We start from the raw sequence: 20,676 nt of genomic DNA, 5'->3' as shown, positions 1-20,676 counted from the left end.
CGCTGTCCAGGGTACTGGTAAATGCCTAATGCGGTGGTGATTGTCAAAAGAGAATGTAAATTGCGGCCATGGCTTGATACTTGTGAAGATTTATATTTCCCCCAATGTTTGGATGGGTTTTATATTTATTCTATCAAATCAAGACGCTGATGTTTTTCTGGGATTGATTTATTATTAGCTTTTGTTCAATGATTATTATCCCCCATCTTGTGCAGTCTGCATACAATCACGCAAAAGTAAACATTTTATGAACGACATTTGTGCACACTTGAATCTTACCTTATTTCTGCGCTATTATGTAACCCCGATGTAGACCATACAGGTGGCTTTCACTGTTTTAATTCTATGAACGTTCTGCAATAATCGGAAAACCAGTTCAATGGTCATAATGCACTAAAAAGTTGGAACTGAATAGCTGAAACAGATGTAAATTATAGTTCAACGTTACATGATAAATGCAGTTCGCAAAGCCAACAACCCAGAAACACACTGGTAGTGAACGCACGTGGTTTCCTTCTAATATGCATCCAATGTATATTGTCCACAAGGTGTCAGTGTGTTATCATCGTACTTTATTGTGCTATCGTTAGCCCTACCCCTTCCACAGAGGTTTTTTTTTTTTTTTTTTTCATGCATCCAGAGCGAAAAGGGTGCATTTACAAAAAAAGACGTGCTGCCGTCAAAAGATAAATTGACAATGCAAGCAATATAGGATTAATTTCAAACACGCGTTTTGTGTTGTAGGACAATCTCTTTGTGGAAGGACTTGTGAGGATATATTTGATCAAATTTGTCAACAGACAGGATGGATGCAAGAGGACAAAGACGAGAAATATGGTTCTGGAGGGTAGCTCTCGGCTTTCATGTGATTCTCTGCAGCATGGAGAGAGGATCTGCGCAGATAAAGTATTCTATTCCAGAGGAAGTAAGAGCGGGCTCTGTTGTTGGAAATGTTGCCAAGGATCTGGGATTGGACATCAGTTCATTGGAGAAAAGACAAATCAGAATCGTATCCGAAACTGATGATACTCGTTTCAAAGTAAATCAGAACAATGGCGTCTTGTATGTGCACAAAAACGTTGACCGAGAGGAGCTTTGTGGAAGTAATTCACCGTGTCTGCAGAACCTAAAGCTGGTAGCTGACAACCCTATGGAAATACATTATGTTGTAATTGAAATCATCGACGTAAATGATAATAAACCTAGTTTTCAAGAAGCAGAAAAAAGGTGGGAGATTTCAGAGTCTACACTCCCAGGAAAACGCCTCCAGATGCCTAGTGCCCGCGATCCAGATGTAGGATCTAATACGGTACGTGTGTACCATCTAAATAATAATGAATATTTTAGTATTCAAATTCGAGAGAGAGGAGAGGACAAGATACCATTCTTAGTTTTACAAAAAGCTTTGGATCGAGAAAAGAGGAGTGAACACAAACTGATTCTGACAGCTGCTGATGGTGGAAATCCTCCAAAGTCAGGGACTCTTAATGTCACAATAACAGTCCTTGATTCAAATGATAACAATCCTATATTCAGTCAAGAAGTATATTCAGTGACGGTACCAGAAAATGTAAAAATTAACACACGCATTGTTACAGTTAATGCAACTGATTTAGATGACGGTGTAAACGGAGATATTGAATATTTTTTTGGCAGTGAACTTGACTCGAAGCTTTATGATATGTTTAGCTTAGATAAAAACAGTGGAAAAATTCTGGTAAAGGGACAAATTGACTTTGAGAATGCAGACGTTTTTAAATTAGATGTTCATGCTTCTGACAAGGGACAACCTCCCATGAGTACAGATTGCATGGTAATTGTAAAAGTACTGGATGAAAACGATAACAAACCCAAAATAGATGTAACATCTCTTTCAAAGACAATATCAGAAGACTCTAAACCTGGAACTGTAGTTTCCTTAATAAGTGTTTCAGACCAAGACTCCGGTTTAAATGGTAAAGTCATATGTAGTCTTTCAGAAAATGCACCATTCGACTTAAAACCCTCATATCAAGATAACATGTACTCCTTAGTTTTAAAACAACATTTAAATCGAGAAGCAGTTTCTCATTATGACATCACAATAACAGCTACAGACTGTGGTCAACCTCCTCTATCCACGTACAAAATTCTGAGCATTGGTGTATCAGATGTGAATGATAATGCACCGGAATTTTTGCAAAATCCCATTGAGATTTACCTGACAGAGAATAATTTGCCTGGAAACCCAATATTTTCTGTATCTGCTTCGGATAAAGATTTAAACGAAAATGCAGCATTAACTTATCATTTAGCTCCTGATGAAGTCACACGTTTGAAAATTGCAGCATATTTAAATATAAATTCAGAAAACGGACAAATATCCGCTCTGAAAAGTTTTGACTTTGAAACCCTGAAAACTTTCCAGTTCCACGTTGTTGCCACAGACTCTGGAACTCCGTCTCTAAGCAGCAACGTCACAGTGAACGTGTTCATTCTGGATCAGAACGACAACCCTCCAGTCATCCTGTATCCAGTCAGCTCCAATGGTTCTGCTGAAGGTGTGGAGGAGATTCCCCGCAATGTGAACGCAGGACACTTGGTGACTAAAGTCAGAGCCTATGATGCTGATATAGGATATAACGGCTGGTTGCTGTTCTCACTGCAGGAAGTTACTGACCACAGTCTCTTTGGTTTGGACCGCTATACAGGACAGATCAGAACACTTCGCTCATTCACAGAGACAGATGAGGCTGAACATAAATTGGTCATACTGGTCAAAGACAATGGCAATGTTTCACTCTCAGCAACAGCTACAGTGATTGTGAAACTTGTGGAGCCCAAAGAAGCTTTTGCAGCTTCTGATGTGAAAAATGCGGCAAAAGCAGACGAGGAGGACAACGTGACTTTTTACCTGATGATAACTCTGGGATCAGTTTCTGTCCTTTTTGTCATCAGCATCATTGTGCTGATTGCAATGCAGTGCTCAAAATCTACAGACTATACTTCAAAGTATCTACAAGAGACAAACTATGATGGAACACTGTGTCACAGCATACAGTACCGATCTGGAGACAAACGTTACATGTTAGTTGGACCCAGGATGAGTATAGGATCTACTATTGTTCCTGGGAGTCGTGCAAATACACTTGTGTTACCTGACAGAAGGCGTACATCTGAAGAGGTAAGTACTAAATTAAATTAACATGAAACAAGTTTGTCTGTTCATCATATTTGTTTCCCATAATGCATTAGTCTTACAGGCCTTCAGCACACACCAATAACAATTTGTATCAAAACATCTTGCCTCATACAATGTGACTGTCATGCAGCAAGGGCAATATTCATAAATCTAATTTATGGCTCTCTGTGTACTGATAGAAAGATGGGTTTTAATTGGATGAATTGAATACTTGGATCACAGTCTTTGGCTTTTTTCTAAAACCATATTTGCAGTTGCTCAAACAACACACATGCGCACACATGCATACACACACAGGGACAGATGATGAACTCTTATGTTTAAAGAAGCTAGTTTTCCTTTTTGTTTTAGTGTATATATATATATATATGTATATATATATATATATATATATATATATATATATATATATATATATATATATATATATATATATATATATATATATATATATATATATATATATATATATATATTGCTCGGTGTTACTGGCTGGAAGAATGTGCTAAGGGACGTACTAAAACAAAAGGAAAATATCTTCCTTAAACATACGAGTCCTTCATTTGTCCCTGAGTGTCAAACATGTCAGCACAACTGGCAAATAATTTGCTTTTTTATGTATACCTTTTTAAACTCATGAATATTGCAGCTTATATTATAGTTTTCTTCAAATATGGGTTATAATTGAGAATTAAGTCCACAAGGTGTCAGTGTCATAACTGCTTATATCGTTATTCTTTCTTTTGCCCTGCCCCTTCCTCGGGTGTTTTTTTTTTTTTTTTTTTTCAAGCCAAACGTGAAGAGACGCTGCGTCCTACAAAGAAAATGAACCTGCTGCTGTTGTTGACACATGGATACGCCAGAGATTGAGACATATTTAAAAAAGCCCGGTAAAGATTGAAACAGCTTGCATTTATCTAAAGACCTGGGAGTGGATACATATTTTAAATCTAACTCGAAACGATGGAACCAGAAAAACAAAGACAACGAGTACGACCGTGGTGGGTTGCTTTCGGTATTTCTGTGATGCTCAGCCATGTGCAGCAAGGTTCAGCTCAGATCAAATATTCAATTCCAGAGGAGGTTAAAGTGGGATCTGTTGTTGGAAATGTTGCCAAGGATCTTGGTTTGGATGTCAGTTCGCTGCAGGAAAGACATTTTCGCATCGTTTCAGGAACTAAAGATGCTCAGTTTGAGGTAAATCAGAACAATGGGATATTATATGTGCATAAGAACATTGATAGAGAGGAGATCTGTGAAAACAGTTTTCCATGTTTGATTAACTTGAAGTTGGTAGCTGAGAATCCCATGGAAATACATTATGTTGGAGTTGAAATCATCGACGTGAACGACAATTCTCCAAGCTTTCAAGAGGACGAAAACCGAATAGAGATTTCAGAATCCACTCTCCCTGGTCGACGTTTCCAATTACCAGCTGCACGTGATCCAGATGTTACCATTAACACTGTGCGCATGTACAAACTTAATCAAAACGAATTATTTACGATACAAATTCGAGAAAGAGGTGAGGACAAGATACCATTCTTAGTGTTGCTAAAGTCCCTCGATCGAGAAAAGAGCCGTGAACACAAACTGACTCTGACAGCAATTGATGGAGGAAACCCTCCTAGATCAGGATCCCTTAACATTACAGTTTCAGTCCTCGATTCAAATGATAACCCTCCAGTATTCAGTCAAGAAGTCTATTCAGTGACAATACCAGAGAGTGTAAATGTAAATGCCAGTGTAATTACTGTTAATGCAACTGATCCGGATGAAGGCGCAAATGGTGATATTGAATATTATTTCGGTGGTCAACTTGACCGGAAGATTTATGATATGTTTAGCTTAAATAAGGACAGTGGGGAAATTCGAGTAAGAGGAGAAATCGACTATGAAAAGACTGAGATATATAAGTTAGATGTTCAAGCTACTGACAAAGGTCAGCCTCCAATGAGTGCAGATTGCAGGATAATTATAAAAATACTGGACGAAAACGACAATAAACCTGAAATAGATGTAACATCTCTTTCAAAGACAATATCAGAAGACTCAAAACCTGGAACTGTAGTTTCTTTAATAAGTGTTTCAGACCAAGACTCTGGTTTAAATGGTAAAGTCATATGTAGTCTTTCAGAAAATGCACCATTCGACTTAAAACCCTCATATCAAGATAACATGTACTCCTTAGTTTTAAAACAACATTTAAATCGAGAAGCAGTTTCGCATTATGACATCACAATAACAGCTACAGACTGTGGTCAACCTCCTCTATCCACGTACAAAATTCTGAGCATTGGTGTATCAGATGTGAATGATAATGCACCGGAATTTTTGCAAAATCCCATTGAGATTTACCTGACAGAGAATAATTTGCCTGGAAACCCAATATTTTCTGTTTCTGCTTCAGATAAAGATCTGAATGAAAATGCAGCATTAACTTATCATATACCTCGAGAAGAAATTAGCCGATTGAAAATTGCAGCATATTTAAACATTAATTCAGAAAACGGACAAATATCCGCTCTGAAAAGTTTTGACTTTGAAACCCTGAAAACTTTCCAGTTCCACGTTGTTGCCACAGACTCTGGAACTCCGTCTCTAAGCAGCAACGTCACAGTGAACGTGTTCATTCTGGATCAGAACGACAACCCTCCAGTCATCCTGTATCCAGTCAGCTCCAATGGTTCTGCTGAAGGTGTGGAGGAGATTCCCCGCAATGTGAACGCAGGACACTTGGTGACTAAAGTCAGAGCCTATGATGCTGATATAGGATATAACGGCTGGTTGCTGTTCTCACTGCAGGAAGTTACTGACCACAGTCTCTTTGGTTTGGACCGCTATACAGGACAGATCAGAACACTTCGCTCATTCACAGAGACAGATGAGGCTGAACATAAACTGGTCATACTGGTCAAAGACAATGGCAATGTTTCACTCTCAGCAACAGCTACAGTGATTGTGAAACTTGTGGAGCCCAAAGAAGCTTTTGCAGCTTCTGATGTGAAAAGTGCAACAAAAGTAGACGAGGAGGACAACGTGACTTTTTACCTGATGATAACTCTGGGATCAGTTTCACTTCTTTTTCTCATCAGCATCATTGTTTTGATTGCAATGCAGTGCTCAAAATCCACAGACTACGCGTCTAAATACCTACAAGAGACAAATTACGACGGAACACTCTGTCACAGCATCCAATACAGATCTGGAGACAAACGCTACATGCTAGTTGGACCTAGAATGAGTATAGGATCTACTATTGTTCCTGGGAGTCATGCAAATACACTGGTGTTACCTGATAGAAGGCGGACGTCTGAAGAGGTAAGGGTCTGAAAAAAATATAATGCTGATTTGTTTATATCCCCTGTGTGCTCAGAACTGTGTTTTATTCATTATTGTCTTTTCGAAACTTCCTGCGCTGGGATTACTACCCACAAGCATGGCCAATTTATGGGGTTGATCACGTTGGATTTCACTTTCACTTTTCATATGTTTTAGTGAAGTATGCAATAGTATTCAGTAGTTTTAGAGTTCTCTTTTTAAATGATGTAAGCATGCAAGTCTCCTTAAATGTCTGTTTTCACTGAGATCTGCGAAGAACATCCACACCAAACATTTGCCCGCTCGGATGCCTTATATTGAGGATAAATAGTTTTAAACGAAAGCATGCATTGTGTTTTTGTCTTTACGATATATTACTTTACCACACAATAAATATCCAAAAAGTTTTAGAGTTAAAATATGCTTTTATGGGCTTTTATTATTAATATTTGTTGTGTGTCTCTTTACGAGCATATACGACGGGAACGTTCTTTTTCTTTTTCTAACTTTTCTTTTGGGTCAAATGCGGTTCAGATTATTCAGAATTGAACTGAATGGCAATTTAGTTATACATATAAATTTAATGTACATGCCAAGTTACTTCAAGTTTCCTTTATTGAATTTTAAGTAGCCTGAGGTGAACAACATGCAGGATTTCCGTTTCAAAAAAGGCGATAAACACAAATAAACATGTAAGTTAGGTGGATTATTTTACACTGATTTAAACAAAAATATCCAGAATTTAAGATATATTGACACATTTGAACACACCGACATTTGATCAACATTTGTTTAATTTGATAATAAAATAATAATAATCATAAAAAAAACATTTTTCATACCAATGCAAATATCTGAACTAACCGGAGCTGTCCGTTCAGCACTGCAATACCACGAAGGAGCAATGCAGACATCATGCTGGTGGAAGTAGCCTATAAGGTCTACAGTCGATTTGAAATGTGGTTCAGTTCAATATTTTAGACCAATCAGTCAAAATACTCGCGACTTTATACCTTATTTTAAAATATAAATCCTAATTCATGCAAAGGTATTTCCCTGAATATAAACGGTGTTCTGCCTGTTGTTGCTAACCGATTTTTTTCTTCATGTGAGGCTGTACAATATTACGTACATTTGCTGAAAAAAAAAAAAAAAAAACTATATGTATATGTACAAAATGTTTATCTGTCGCAAAATTATTCAACATGATTATTTAAACCATCGGATAGTGTTTAGTGTTTATTATATACTTTTTCATATCTGTGGTACGACTGACTTGCGACTCATAGCTGGTAAACTGTTTTTATGAGTTTTCTAAGCTTTCTAACGCTGTAACGTACTTTAAAAAAAAACAAAAAAAAACAACAACAAAAAAAAAAAAACAATAACGTGGACTGAAGTGCTTTACCCAAAACCTTTCAAAATGACTGACGGATCAATGATACGAATTGAATGAGTCTTTCTGTCTCAAGGCTACCCCTAATTGTTAATCTATGTAAATCTAAGGCAAGCTATTGTTTGTATACACATGGGGAGAAAGAAAACACCTTCATCTTTTCTTATTTTTTTTTATGATAAAACTTCTTTTTACAACCTTGTCTTTTCCCAGATCACCCCCAGGTGTCACTATTATACTAAAAAGCCAGGACCCTTTCTTAGTCGCCTCACAGATCTTTTGTTTGCCCCTGACAGAAGCAACGGCCCCATTTAGATAAAATCCACCACCCGAATGCATCGTGTTGTGCGTCTATATGTCTATAAATTTGCGATTCGCATTGGACTACCGAGTAAATGCCGTGCATTAATGTAGGACAATTGTGAGACAATCATGGCGACCGAGATACAAAGTGGAAGAAGGAATTGTTCCTGGATTGCTTCGCAATTGGTGTTACTGCTTTTCATCGGGAGTCGGGCTTTGGCAGAAACAAAATATGCAGTCGCAGAAGAGCTCAAGGATGGAACAGTTGTGGGGAATATTGCAAAGGACCTTGGACTGGACGTCCCCTCTTTAAAAGACCGGCGGTTCCGCGTTGTGTCTGGAAATGATCATGCATTTTTTGACGTAGACCAGGCTAGTGGGAATCTTTTTATCTTGAAGAAAATCGACAGAGAAGAACTTTGTAAAGAAAGTGGTGCATGTCTCATTGAGGTGAAGATTATAGTAGAAAACCCTTTGGAAATCCACTATGTCACTGTAGAAATTACAGATGTTAATGATCATTCTCCCAGTTTTCCTGAAAAAGAGCAGTCGTTTGAAATATTTGAACAAACACAACTTGGGAGGCGATTCCAGTTGCACACGGCTCGAGATCCCGATGCGGGAAGTAACTCTATTCGTGCATACACCTTAACGTCAAACGATCACTTTGAAATAGATGTCCGCCAAAATGATGATGAAAAAATACCATTTTTAGTGTTGAAAAAGTCGTTAGACAGAGAAAAAAGAAACAACCACGTACTATTTGTCACAGCAATAGATGGAGGCAAACCACCAAGATCAGGTTCACTGAATGTTTCCATTGTTGTTCTTGACAGTAATGATAATCGTCCGTCATTTAGTGAAGAGACTTACCAAATTCAAATAGAAGAAAATGTTCCAACTGGTACATTAATATATAAAATTAATGCCACAGATCCAGATGAAGGAACTAATAGTGAAATTGAATACAGACTTGCAAAAACGGTGAAGAAAAAAGTATATGATATTTTTGACTTGGATAAAAAAAGTGGGGAGATAAGAGTAAAAGGAATAGTGGACTATGAGGAAAATGACGTTTATAAACTGGATATTGAGGCAACAGACAAAGGAACACCACCACTGACTGGTGAGTGCAGAGTAATAATTAAGGTAAAAGATGTAAATGATAATGCACCAGAAATTGATATCACATCATTGTCCAATGTAGTATCTGAAGATTCCAAGCCTGGCACAATGATTTCTCTCATCAGTTTGCGAGATAGAGACGCAGGACTCAATGGGAAAATAATTTCCAGCATAATTCAGGATGTCCCTTTTGAATTAAAACCATCCTACAAAGAAAATATATACTCAATTGTTACAAAAGGATATTTGGATAGAGAGGAAGTATCTGTTTATAAAATAACAATAAAAGCCAATGACTGTGGTGTACCACCTTTATCGGCATTTAAGACGTTCACCCTTCAGGTATCTGATATGAATGACAATACCCCACAGTTCTCCCAAAGCCCATTAAATTTTTATCTTACAGAAAATAACGTGGCTGGAGCGTCAATATTCTCTGTAAGCGCAACGGACAACGACATCGGTAAAAATGCAGTTCTTTCTTACCATATTGCTAGATATGAGAATCGAAACGACATAATGTCTTTTCTAAACATTAATTCAGAAAACGGACAAATATCCGCTCTGAAAAGTTTTGACTTTGAAACCCTGAAAACTTTCCAGTTCCACGTTGTTGCCACAGACTCTGGAACTCCGTCTCTAAGCAGCAACGTCACAGTGAACGTGTTCATTCTGGATCAGAACGACAACCCTCCAGTCATCCTGTATCCAGTCAGCTCCAATGGTTCTGCTGAAGGCGTGGAGGAGATTCCCCGCAATGTGAACGCAGGACACTTGGTGACTAAAGTCAGAGCCTATGATGCTGATATAGGATATAACGGCTGGTTGCTGTTCTCACTGCAGGAAGTTACTGACCACAGTCTCTTTGGTTTGGACCGCTATACAGGACAGATCAGAGCACTTCGCTCATTCACAGAGACAGATGAAGCTGAACATAAACTGGTCATACTGGTGAAAGACAATGGGAACGTTTCACGCTCAGCAACAGCTACAGTGATTGTCAAACTCGTGGAGCCCAAAGAAGCTTTTGCAGCTTCTGATGTTAAAAGTGCAGCAAAAGTAGACGAGGAGGACAACGTGACTTTTTACCTGATGATAACTTTGGGATCAGTTTCTGTCCTTTTTGTCATCAGCATCATTGTGCTGATTGCAATGCAGTGTTCGAAATCTACAGACTATACTTCTAAATATCTACAAGAGACTAATTATGATGGAACACTGTGTCACAGCATCCAGTACCGATCTGGAGATAAACGGTACATGTTAGTTGGACCCAGGATGAGTATTGGATCTACCATTGTTCCTGGAAGCCATGCTAACACTTTGGTATTACCTGATAGAAGGCGTACATCTGAAGAGGTAAGGATTACACAAATATTAATCCATTTACGTATTTATTTTCATTTAAACAACACATGCTGTTTGCAAAATACGCTGCATTAATTGTTTTAATTACTATTTCTTGGGTAGCCGATGCCCAAACTTTTCTCGTGTTTTAAACCCTATTTTAAATATTTACCCTATATATATATATATATATATATATATATATATATATATATATATATATATATATATATATATATATATATATATATATATATATATATATATATATTCAAATTTTCTCTATCTTTAAGATTCATGTGAAGTATAAACGTTTTAAATTCTTTTTCATATAAGCTGTAGAATATAACGACACACTAGGTGTCAGTGTAACGCCAGCAATCAAAGCGTCCAACAAAATAGAGTCCTTTCATCTTTGGGGTTTGTCGTCAGTTTAACCACAAAGAATACCATGGTCCTTTATTTGATCTGCACCTCCCCTGTGCCTCAGTGTTTTCCTGGATTTCATTCTCGGAGAAGGACGCATCTGGAGAAAATTTAGCCCTGGATGTCATTTTAATGGTTATGCTATCGAGGATAACGAATGCAAAATCAAAATGATGTCTTGGTGGCGAATTCTGTTTTTGACTTTGCTATTTGACCACGGAGAGTTCATTTTAGCTCAAATAAAATATACAATTCAAGAGGAGGCGAAAACTGGATCTATGATCGGAAATGTTGCAAAGGATCTCGGCCTCGATGTGAGTACGCTGATCAGCAGGCGTTTTCGCATTGTTTCTGGACCTCACGGTGCACTGTTTGAAGTAAAACCGGACAGCGGAGCTTTATATGTTCATAATAGGATTGACCGTGAACTGCTGTGCGACAGAAACCCAGTCTGTTTAATAGATCTAAAAATTGTTCTTGAAAATCCACTTGAAGTTCACTATGTTACCATGGAAATAACAGATGCAAACGATCATATACCGAGTTTTGCAGAGAAAGAAAAGATATTAGAGATGGCAGAATTGACAATGCCAGGAGCTCGTTTTCAATTACCAGGCGCCCGTGATCCTGACTTGGGGATAAATTCCGTCAAACATTACAAACTGAGTCAAAATGATCATTTTCATCTTGAAATTAGAGACAGAGGAGAGGACAAAATTCCCTTCCTCGTCCTACAGAGACAATTAGACAGAGAGCAAAGAACAAATCACAGCTTGATCTTAACAGCTATGGATGGAGGGACACCTTCAAAATCTGCAAATTTAAACCTCACCGTCAGGGTCCTCGATATTAATGATAACAGACCTGTATTCGCCCAAGAAGTTTATTCTGTTACTTTGCAAGAGAACACCAAAGTAGACACTATTATAATAAAAGTTCAGGCAACTGATCTTGATGATGGAAGTAATGGGGAAGTAGAGTATGTTTTCGGAGGTGAGAATAATTTCAATATATTACAACTATTCAGTCTAGACAGTAAAAGAGGAGAAATTCGAGTTAAAGGAAATATTGACTATGAGGTAACCAGTGTTTACAAATTAGATGTCAAAGCCTCTGACAAAGGACAGCCACCAATGAGTTCTGATTGTAGAGTCATAATTGATATTCAAGATGTTAATGATAATGAGCCAGAAATAGAGGTAACATCACTGTCCAGTACGGTCCCAGAGGACTCAAAACCTGGTTCTGTGATTGCTATAATCAGTGTTAGAGACAGTGATTCTGGTTTAAATGGCAAAGTCTTATGTCAGCTCTCAGATAATGTCCCATTTGAATTAAAACCATCATTTAAAGAAAACATGTATTCCTTAGTGACAAAAGGAACATTGGACAGGGAAATTGTTTCCCTTTATAACATTTCAATTAGAGCTATCGATTATGGTGAGCCACCTCATTCCACAGTCAAAACTTTGAGCATTCAAGTATCTGACGTGAATGATAACTCTCCAGAATTCTCGAAAAACCCGCTAGAATTATATTTAATGGAAAACAATCCTCCTGGTGCATCTATATTTTCTGTGAGCGCATATGATAAAGATTTAAATGACAATGCTGTGGTGTCATATAGTTTGCTCAGAAGGGATGGAGGACATAACAACATGGCATCTTTTCTGAACATACATGCTGAGAATGGACAAATTTCAGCTCTGAAAAGTTTTGACTTTGAAACCCTGAAAACTTTCCAGTTCCACGTTGTTGCCACAGACTCTGGAACTCCGTCTCTAAGCAGCAACGTCACCGTGAACATGTTCATTCTGGATCAGAACGACAACCCTCCAGTCATCCTGTATCCAGTCAGCTCCAATGGTTCTGCTGAAGGTGTGGAGGAGATTCCCCGCAATGTGAACGCAGGACACTTGGTGACTAAAGTCAGAGCCTATGATGCTGATATAGGATATAACGGCTGGTTGCTGTTCTCACTGCAGGAAGTTACTGACCACAGTCTCTTTGGTTTGGACCGCTATACAGGACAGATCAGAACACTTCGCTCATTCACAGAGACAGATGAGGCTGAACATAAACTGGTCATACTGGTGAAAGATAATGGGAACGTTTCACTCTCAGCAACAGCTACAGTGATTGTGAAACTTGTGGAGCCCAAAGAAGCTTTTGCAGCTTCTGATGTGAAAAGTGCAATGAGAGATGATGAAAACAGTGATGTGACTTTTTACCTGATGATAAGTTTGGGCTCAATTTCAGTCCTCTTTCTCATCAGCATCATCATATTGATTGCAATGCAGTGTTCAAAATCTACAGACTACACGTCTAAATATCTACAAGAAACTAATTATGATGGAACACTGTGTCACAGCATCCAGTACAGATCTGGAGACAAGCGATACATGCTAGTTGGACCAAGAATGAGCATAGGATCTACTATTGTTCCTGGAAGCAATGCAAATACCTTGGTGCTTCCCGATAGGAGACGGGGATCAGATGAGGTAAGGGTTTACACTTTTTGTTTTCAATATGTTGTGTGCATTTGATATTTTGTTCGCCTTTGGTTTCTGAAGAACACTCTGAGTTGTCATTTTTGTTTAATGTGTTGGATGTTTAGAAGCCTTGAATTGCATTTTATTCATTATAGTGTGTGTACTAAAGTAATGCCAAAGTGTGACTCAGATTAGTCAATTTATTCAATGACAGAATATTTGTAGGTGTCAGAGTTATGCAAACTGCTTTTCTTTAAGTGGAATCACTGTGGTGTGTCAGGATATCATTCTTCTTCGTTTCCCACTTTACGCTTCCCAGGTGTGTCTCGTGTAAGGCATTCATTTCGTGGCAGAGATCACTGCAGTGTAGGAAGTTATCTGGTCCTCGCCATACTCAATATTGATACATATGGAACAACAGAGATATTATTGCCTTTGTGTGCCATTGTGAAACTATTTTGTCCTGGAATAAAAAGTCTCAAATACTTTCAACAGAGAAAACTAGCAACATATGCATTTAAAAACATATACGTGTCTACGAGAATGTCTTTGTTTACGGTTGCTGTCCATGGTACCGAAAATGTGGTTAACAAGTTAAGCTACAAAAGAGAAAAACAATTAAACATGTATTTTAATGACTACTGAAGATCAGTATTCATAGATATGTGGTATCTAAAACTAAAATTATGCATTAAAAATAGATAACTGGTGTGTATTGGTAAAATGATGAAAGGCTGACAATCAATTCGCTTATTTGTGATCGTTTTGTTCTCATGCATAACTAATATTCTTAAAAAAAAAAAAAAAAAAAAAGTTCTTTTCACGGTTCTAACCTCTGGGTGTCACTATGAAAAAGGGAAAACCCTCAGCTGTTTCATCCCTCCCCTTAAAACCCTTTCTTTGTCAACCCAAAGAGCAGAATCAAATGAACAAGCCGATGAGAAAACGACGTTCTGAAAGAATTAGAAATTTGCTTGTTAGAAAATTTGTATAAAAGTTAATGATACTAACGGGGAGCTCGGAATATACATGTTGATGGATAATGATGGAAAACCTTAAGGACATGCGAAGAAAGGACTGCTACTCGTTTGCCTTTTATTTTGCTCTACTGTTTTGCTCAAGACAAGAGGCTTCGGCTCAGTTAAGGTACTCTGTACCAGAGGAGGTAAAAGTAGAAAGTGTTGTTGGAAATGTTGCGAAGGATCTTGGCCTTGATGTCCCATCTTTACCTGATCGACGGTTCCGTGTTGTATCTGGGAGTAAAGACCTTAAGTTCGACGTAAACCAGGACAATGGGGTATTATTTGTCAGTCACCATATCGACAGAGAGGAGCTCTGTCAAGGAAGCGGTGCTTGCCTTATGGAGTTAAAAATACTTGTAGAGAACCCTTTGGAAATCCACTACGTAACTGTAGAAATCACTGATGTAAATGATCATGCTCCTAGTTTCCCTGAAAGAGAGCAGATATTTGAAATTGCAGAGCAGACGCTACCAGGAAAGAGATTTCAGTTGCACACTGCCCGCGATCCAGATGCTGGAATTAATTCTATTCGGACATACACTTTAACGTCAAATGATTATTTTGATATTAATATACGTCAAAGTGATGTGGGGAAGATACCATTTCTGGTGCTAAAGAAATCTTTAGACCGAGAACAAACGAACATACACAATTTAGTGGTCACAGCAGTTGATGGGGGTAAACCTTCAAGATCAGATACTCTAAATGTTTCCATTATTGTTCTTGACAGTAATGATAATCGCCCCATGTTTACTCAAGAGATTTACCAGGTGTCACTGAAAGAGAACACTCCTATCGGCACTTCTGTGTTTAGAATGAATGCGACTGATCTAGATGAAGGTATTAATGGAGAAATTGAGTACAGTCTTGGCAGAACCTTGTCTAGAAAAGTGTATGACATTTTTGAATTGAACAAATTAACCGGGGATATTGTAGTGAAAGGTGTAGTGGATTTTGAAGAGGACGACCTATATGAATTGGATGTTGAGGTATCTGATAAAGGAATCCCTCCATTAACCGGTGAGTGCCGAGTGATAATAAAAATTATAGACGTCAACGATAATAGTCCAGAAATTGAAATCACATCACTGACCAGTACAGTATCTGAAGACTCAAAGCCTGGCACAGTCATTTCACTGCTCAGTTTATCCGATAAAGATTCAAATACAAACGGAAAAATACGATCAACCATAATAAATGAGGTACCTTTTGAATTAAAACCTTCCTACAAGGAAAACACATATTCAGTTGTTACTACGGGAACTTTAGATCGGGAACAGCTGTCCCATTATGAAATAACAATAAAAGCTACTGATAGTGGGGAACCTCCGTTATCTACATATAAAACTCTGAGCGTCGACATTTCAGATGTAAATGATAACAGTCCGCACTTCTCGCAAAATCCATTATACGTTTACCTAACAGAAAACAACGTAGCTGGAGCGTCAATGTTTTCTGTAAGCGCAACGGACATTGACTTAAATGACAATGCAGCGATTTCATACCAAATTGTAAGAGAAGGGAATCACAAGGACATAATGTCCTTCCTGAATATGAACTCAGAAAAAGGAGCGATTTCCGCTATGAAAAGTTTTGACTTTGAAACCCTGAAAACTTTCCAGTTCCACGTTGTTGCCACAGACTCTGGAACTCCGTCTCTAAGCAGCAACGTCACAGTGAACGTGTTCATTCTGGATCAGAACGACAACCCTCCAGTCATCCTGTATCCAGTCAGCTCCAATGGTTCTGCTGAAGGTGTGGAGGAGATTCCCCGCAATGTGAACGCAGGACACTTGGTGACTAAAGTCAGAGCCTATGATGCTGATATAGGATATAACGGCTGGTTGCTGTTCTCACTGCAGGAAGTTACTGACCACAGTCTCTTTGGTTTGGACCGCTATACAGGACAGATCAGAACACTTCGCTCATTCACAGAGACAGATGAGGCTGAACATAAACTGGTCATACTGGTGAAAGATAATGGGAACGTGTCACTCTCAGCAACAGCTACAGTGATTGTGAAACTTGTGGAGCCCAAAGAAGCTTTTGCAGCTTCTGATGTGAAAAGTGCAACAAAAGTAGACGAGGAGGACAACGTGACTTTTTACCTGATGATAACTTTGGGATCAGTTTCTGTCCTTTTTGTCATCAGCATCATTGTTTTGATTGCAATGCAGTGTTCAAAATCAACAGACTATTCTTCTAAATATCTGCAAGAGACTAATTATGATGGGACACTGTGTCACAGCATCCAGTACAGATCTGGAGACAAGCGGTACATGTTAGTTGGACCAAGAATGAGTATTGGATCTACTATACTTTCTGGCAGTAATGCAAATACGCTGGTCCTACCCGACAGAAGACGCCCATCAGAGGAGGTAAGATTTAATATTTAAGTTGCATATGAATAACTTGACAAAAAACTAATAATACAGTCCTACAATAAGCAGCACTTTTCCTAATTGCAACTTCCTAACTTGCAATATATATATATATATATATATATATATATATATATATATATATATATATATATATATATATATATATATATATATATATATATATATATATATATATATATATATATATATATGTGTATATATATATATATGTATATATATATGTATATATATATATATATATATATATATATATATATATATATATATATATATATATATATATATATATATATACACATATATATATATATATATATATATATATATATATATATATATATATATATATATTGCATATATATATATATATATATATATATATATATATATATATATATATATATACACATATATATATATATGTGTATATATATATATATATATGTATATATATATATATATATATATATATATATATATATATATATATATATATATATATATATATATATATATATATATATATATATATATATATATATATCATAGCATATTGGCCAACTGTTTTTTTTAACAGATCATGACACAGATTTGTCGCTTGCAGTGTAAAGATTCGGAGTTGGGTAGCCGACTCTGGGAGCCCGAAAAGGCATAGCTTTTCGGACTGAGGATATCAGAGATGTAGCTACAGCAATACCTTCCAAACACTTTAAAGCAAATAAGAACAATATCAAATGGACCCTAAGTGTGCGGGCAGAAAAAGAAGAGTAAATAAAACCGCGGCGGCGTGTCATTTTCTGAAATGATTGTTTTAGGTGTAGCCCTACATATCATGGCTGAGCTGAGAGCAGCAAACATATTTACAACTTTAAAATGCCACTGAATGATATCTTATAATTTTTTTCTAAGCTGAGACTTTTTTTTAAAATCACACTATTGAATAATATTCTAAAGATATCACGCGGAAAGGGAATGGGGCAGAAAGAGATATTAAAAACAAATAGACAATTTGATTAATAAAATGTATTAATTCAGCCTCTGGGTGTCAGTATTACATTGTATGAAAGTATCAGCCCGCGCTGTTCCTCCCCTCTCAATTGTATTGTTTCCGTTGCCAAAGAGAGCAAAAGAGGTTTTAGAACCCGCAGAAGCGAAGGATGAATGTTGCGAGTCTCGTAAATGTGATAAATAACGTGCTTCACAAAATAATTCTTTGCATTAGGAAAGAATTCCTTTGTGTATTTCTATTGTTGGATTACAATGGGGACTACAACAAAATCTCATGCGAGGGACTGCTTTGGGCTTGTTTTTTATCTGGCCTTACAGCTGCTTTTCAGAGCGCAGGCTTACGCTCAGATGCGGTACTCTGTTCCAGAAGAAGTAAAAGAGGGAACTGTTGTTGGACATATTGCCAGAGATCTTGGGCTTGACATCACGTCTTTGACTGAACGACGTTTTCGCGTTGGGTCTGGATCCAAGGATGCTTTTTTTGAGGTAAATCAAGACAATGGGGCTCTCTATGTCCACAAGAAAATCGACAGAGAAGAGCTTTGCCAAGGAAGTGGAGCGTGTCTGATGGAGCTTAAAATTCTTGTTGAAAATCCCTTGGAAATGCATTATGTCACAGTGGAAATAACAGATATAAATGATCACTCCCCGAATTTTGACGAAAAACAGCAGACATTTGAAATAGCTGAGCATACGTTGCCAGGAAGGCGTTTCCAGCTGCACGCTGCTCGCGACCCTGACGCTGGAATCAACTCCATTCGCGCCTACACTTTAACGTCAAACGACCACTTTGAATTGGAGATCCCTAAAAATTATGAAGAAAAAATACCATTTTTAGTGTTGAAGAAGTCATTAGACAGGGAGCAAAAACATAAACATTCTCTGGTGCTAACAGCAATTGATGGAGGAAAACCTCCAAGATCAGGGACACTAAATGTCTCCATTGTTGTTCTTGACAGTAATGATAATCGTCCTATATTCAGTCAGGAGACATACGAAATTACAATCCCAGAAAATATAGCATTTGGGGCTCTCATACTTAAACTGAACGCGACTGATCAAGATGAAGATGCAAACGGTGAAATTGAATACAGCCTCGGAAAAACGTTAAGAAGGAAAGTCTATGAGACCTTTGAACTAGACAAATTTAGCGGAGAAATTACAGTAAAAGGTATGATAGACTATGAAGAAAATGAAGTTTATAAACTTGATGTTGAAGCATCCGATAAAGGAGCACCTCCACTAACTGGCGAGTGTAGAGTCATCATTAAAATAAAAGATTTAAATGATAATCCTCCAGAAATTGAAATTACTTCATTGTCTAACACAGTGTCAGAAGACTCCAAACCAGGCACGGTCATTTCACTACTCAGTGTGACGGATAAAGACTCTGAAGTTAATGGAAACGTAATTACGAGCATCATCTCCAACGGGCCTTTTGAATTAAAGCCATCATATAAAGAAAATATATATTCAGTTATCACAAAGGAGCTTTTAGATCGAGAGGAGATGACTGAATATGAAATAAAGATAAAAGCCACTGATTGTGGTGAACCACCATTAACCAGTTCTAAAACTTTCAGTGTTCAGATATCAGATGTAAATGACAACAGTCCGCTATTTTCTCAAAGCCCGTTTTACTTTTACTTAACAGAAAATAACGTTGCTGGAATGTCAGTGTTCTCCGTGAGCGCAACGGACCAAGATGTGAATGAAAATGCAGCTATTTCTTATCATATCATGCGAGAAGGCAGACCAAACGAAATTATGTCTTTTCTAAACATAAATTCAGATAATGGTCAAATATCAGCTCTGAAAAGTTTTGACTTTGAAACCTTGAAAACTTTCCAGTTCCACGTTGCTGCCACAGACTCTGGAACTCCGTCTCTAAGCAGCAACGTCACAGTGAACGTGTTCATTCTGGATCAGAACGACAACCCTCCAGTCATCCTGTATCCAGTCAGCTCCAATGGTTCTGCTGAAGGTGTGGAGGAGATTCCCCGCAATGTGAACGCAGGACACTTGGTGACTAAAGTCAGAGCCTATGATGCTGATATAGGATATAACGGCTGGTTGCTGTTCTCACTGCAGGAAGTTACTGACCACAGTCTCTTTGGTTTGGACCGCTATACAGGACAGATCAGAACACTTCGCTCATTCACAGAGACGGATGAAGCTGAACATAAACTGGTCATACTGGTGAAAGATAATGGGAACATTTCACTCTCAGCAACAGCTACAGTGATTGTCAAACTCGTGGAACCCAAAGAAGCATTTGCAGCTTCTGATGTGAAAAGTGCAGCAAAAGTAAACGAGGAGGACAACGTGACTTTTTACCTCATCATAACACTGGGCTCTGTGTCAGTACTGTTTCTCATCAGCATCGTTGTACTTATTGCAATGCAGTGCTCTAAATCAACAAACTATTCGTCAAAGTATTTACAAGAGACTAATTATGATGGGACACTGTGTCACAGCATCCAGTACAGATCTGGAGACAAGCGGTACATGTTAGTTGGACCAAGAATGAGTATTGGATCTACTATTGTCCCTGGCAGTCATGCAAACACACTTGTGCTCCCTGACCGGAGAAGAGCATCTGAAGAGGTAAGACATCCTCTTACAAAACCTTAGCTTGTGTCTGTTGACA

The 20,676-nt window shown here is 37.8% G+C and overlaps 5 protein-coding genes across 5 annotated transcripts in view; all 5 read left to right on the top strand.

Annotated features, from left to right (window-relative positions):
* LOC306763163 (protocadherin alpha-C2-like) overlaps positions 1 to 20,676 on the top strand; it is a gene marked incomplete at its 5' end in the record, with an annotated part of 198,701 nt that overhangs the window by 11,742 nt on the left and 166,283 nt on the right. The window lies entirely within an intron of this gene.
* On the top strand, positions 881 to 3,184 carry LOC306763026 (protocadherin alpha-8-like; the record flags this gene model as incomplete). Its single annotated transcript, XM_079249694.1, has 1 exon — positions 881 to 3,184. The coding sequence occupies one exon, from the start codon at positions 881 to 883 to the stop codon at positions 3,182 to 3,184; it is 2,304 nt and encodes a 767-aa protein (XP_079105820.1).
* LOC306763025 (protocadherin alpha-8-like) lies at positions 4,145 to 11,214 on the top strand (the record flags this gene model as incomplete). The annotated part of the gene is made up of 3 exons (XM_079249693.1): positions 4,145 to 6,502; positions 10,593 to 10,685; positions 11,164 to 11,214. 3 exons carry the CDS (start codon positions 4,145 to 4,147, stop codon positions 11,212 to 11,214), a joined length of 2,502 nt encoding a protein of 833 aa, XP_079105819.1.
* Positions 11,270 to 13,645, top strand: LOC306763024 (protocadherin alpha-8-like; the record flags this gene model as incomplete). Its single annotated transcript, XM_079249692.1, has 1 exon — positions 11,270 to 13,645. One exon carries the CDS (start codon positions 11,270 to 11,272, stop codon positions 13,643 to 13,645), a length of 2,376 nt encoding a protein of 791 aa, XP_079105818.1.
* Positions 14,655 to 20,660, top strand: LOC306763023 (protocadherin alpha-8-like; the record flags this gene model as incomplete). The annotated part of the gene is made up of 2 exons (XM_079249691.1): positions 14,655 to 14,870; positions 18,513 to 20,660. 2 exons carry the CDS (start codon positions 14,655 to 14,657, stop codon positions 20,658 to 20,660), a joined length of 2,364 nt encoding a protein of 787 aa, XP_079105817.1.

The sequence above is a fragment of the Telmatherina bonti genome, assembly GCF_933228915.1.
Source record: "Telmatherina bonti genome assembly, chromosome: 12".
Classification (NCBI taxonomy): Eukaryota; Metazoa; Chordata; class Actinopteri; order Atheriniformes; family Telmatherinidae; genus Telmatherina; species Telmatherina bonti.
This window is presented reverse-complemented; position numbering and strand designations above follow the sequence as displayed.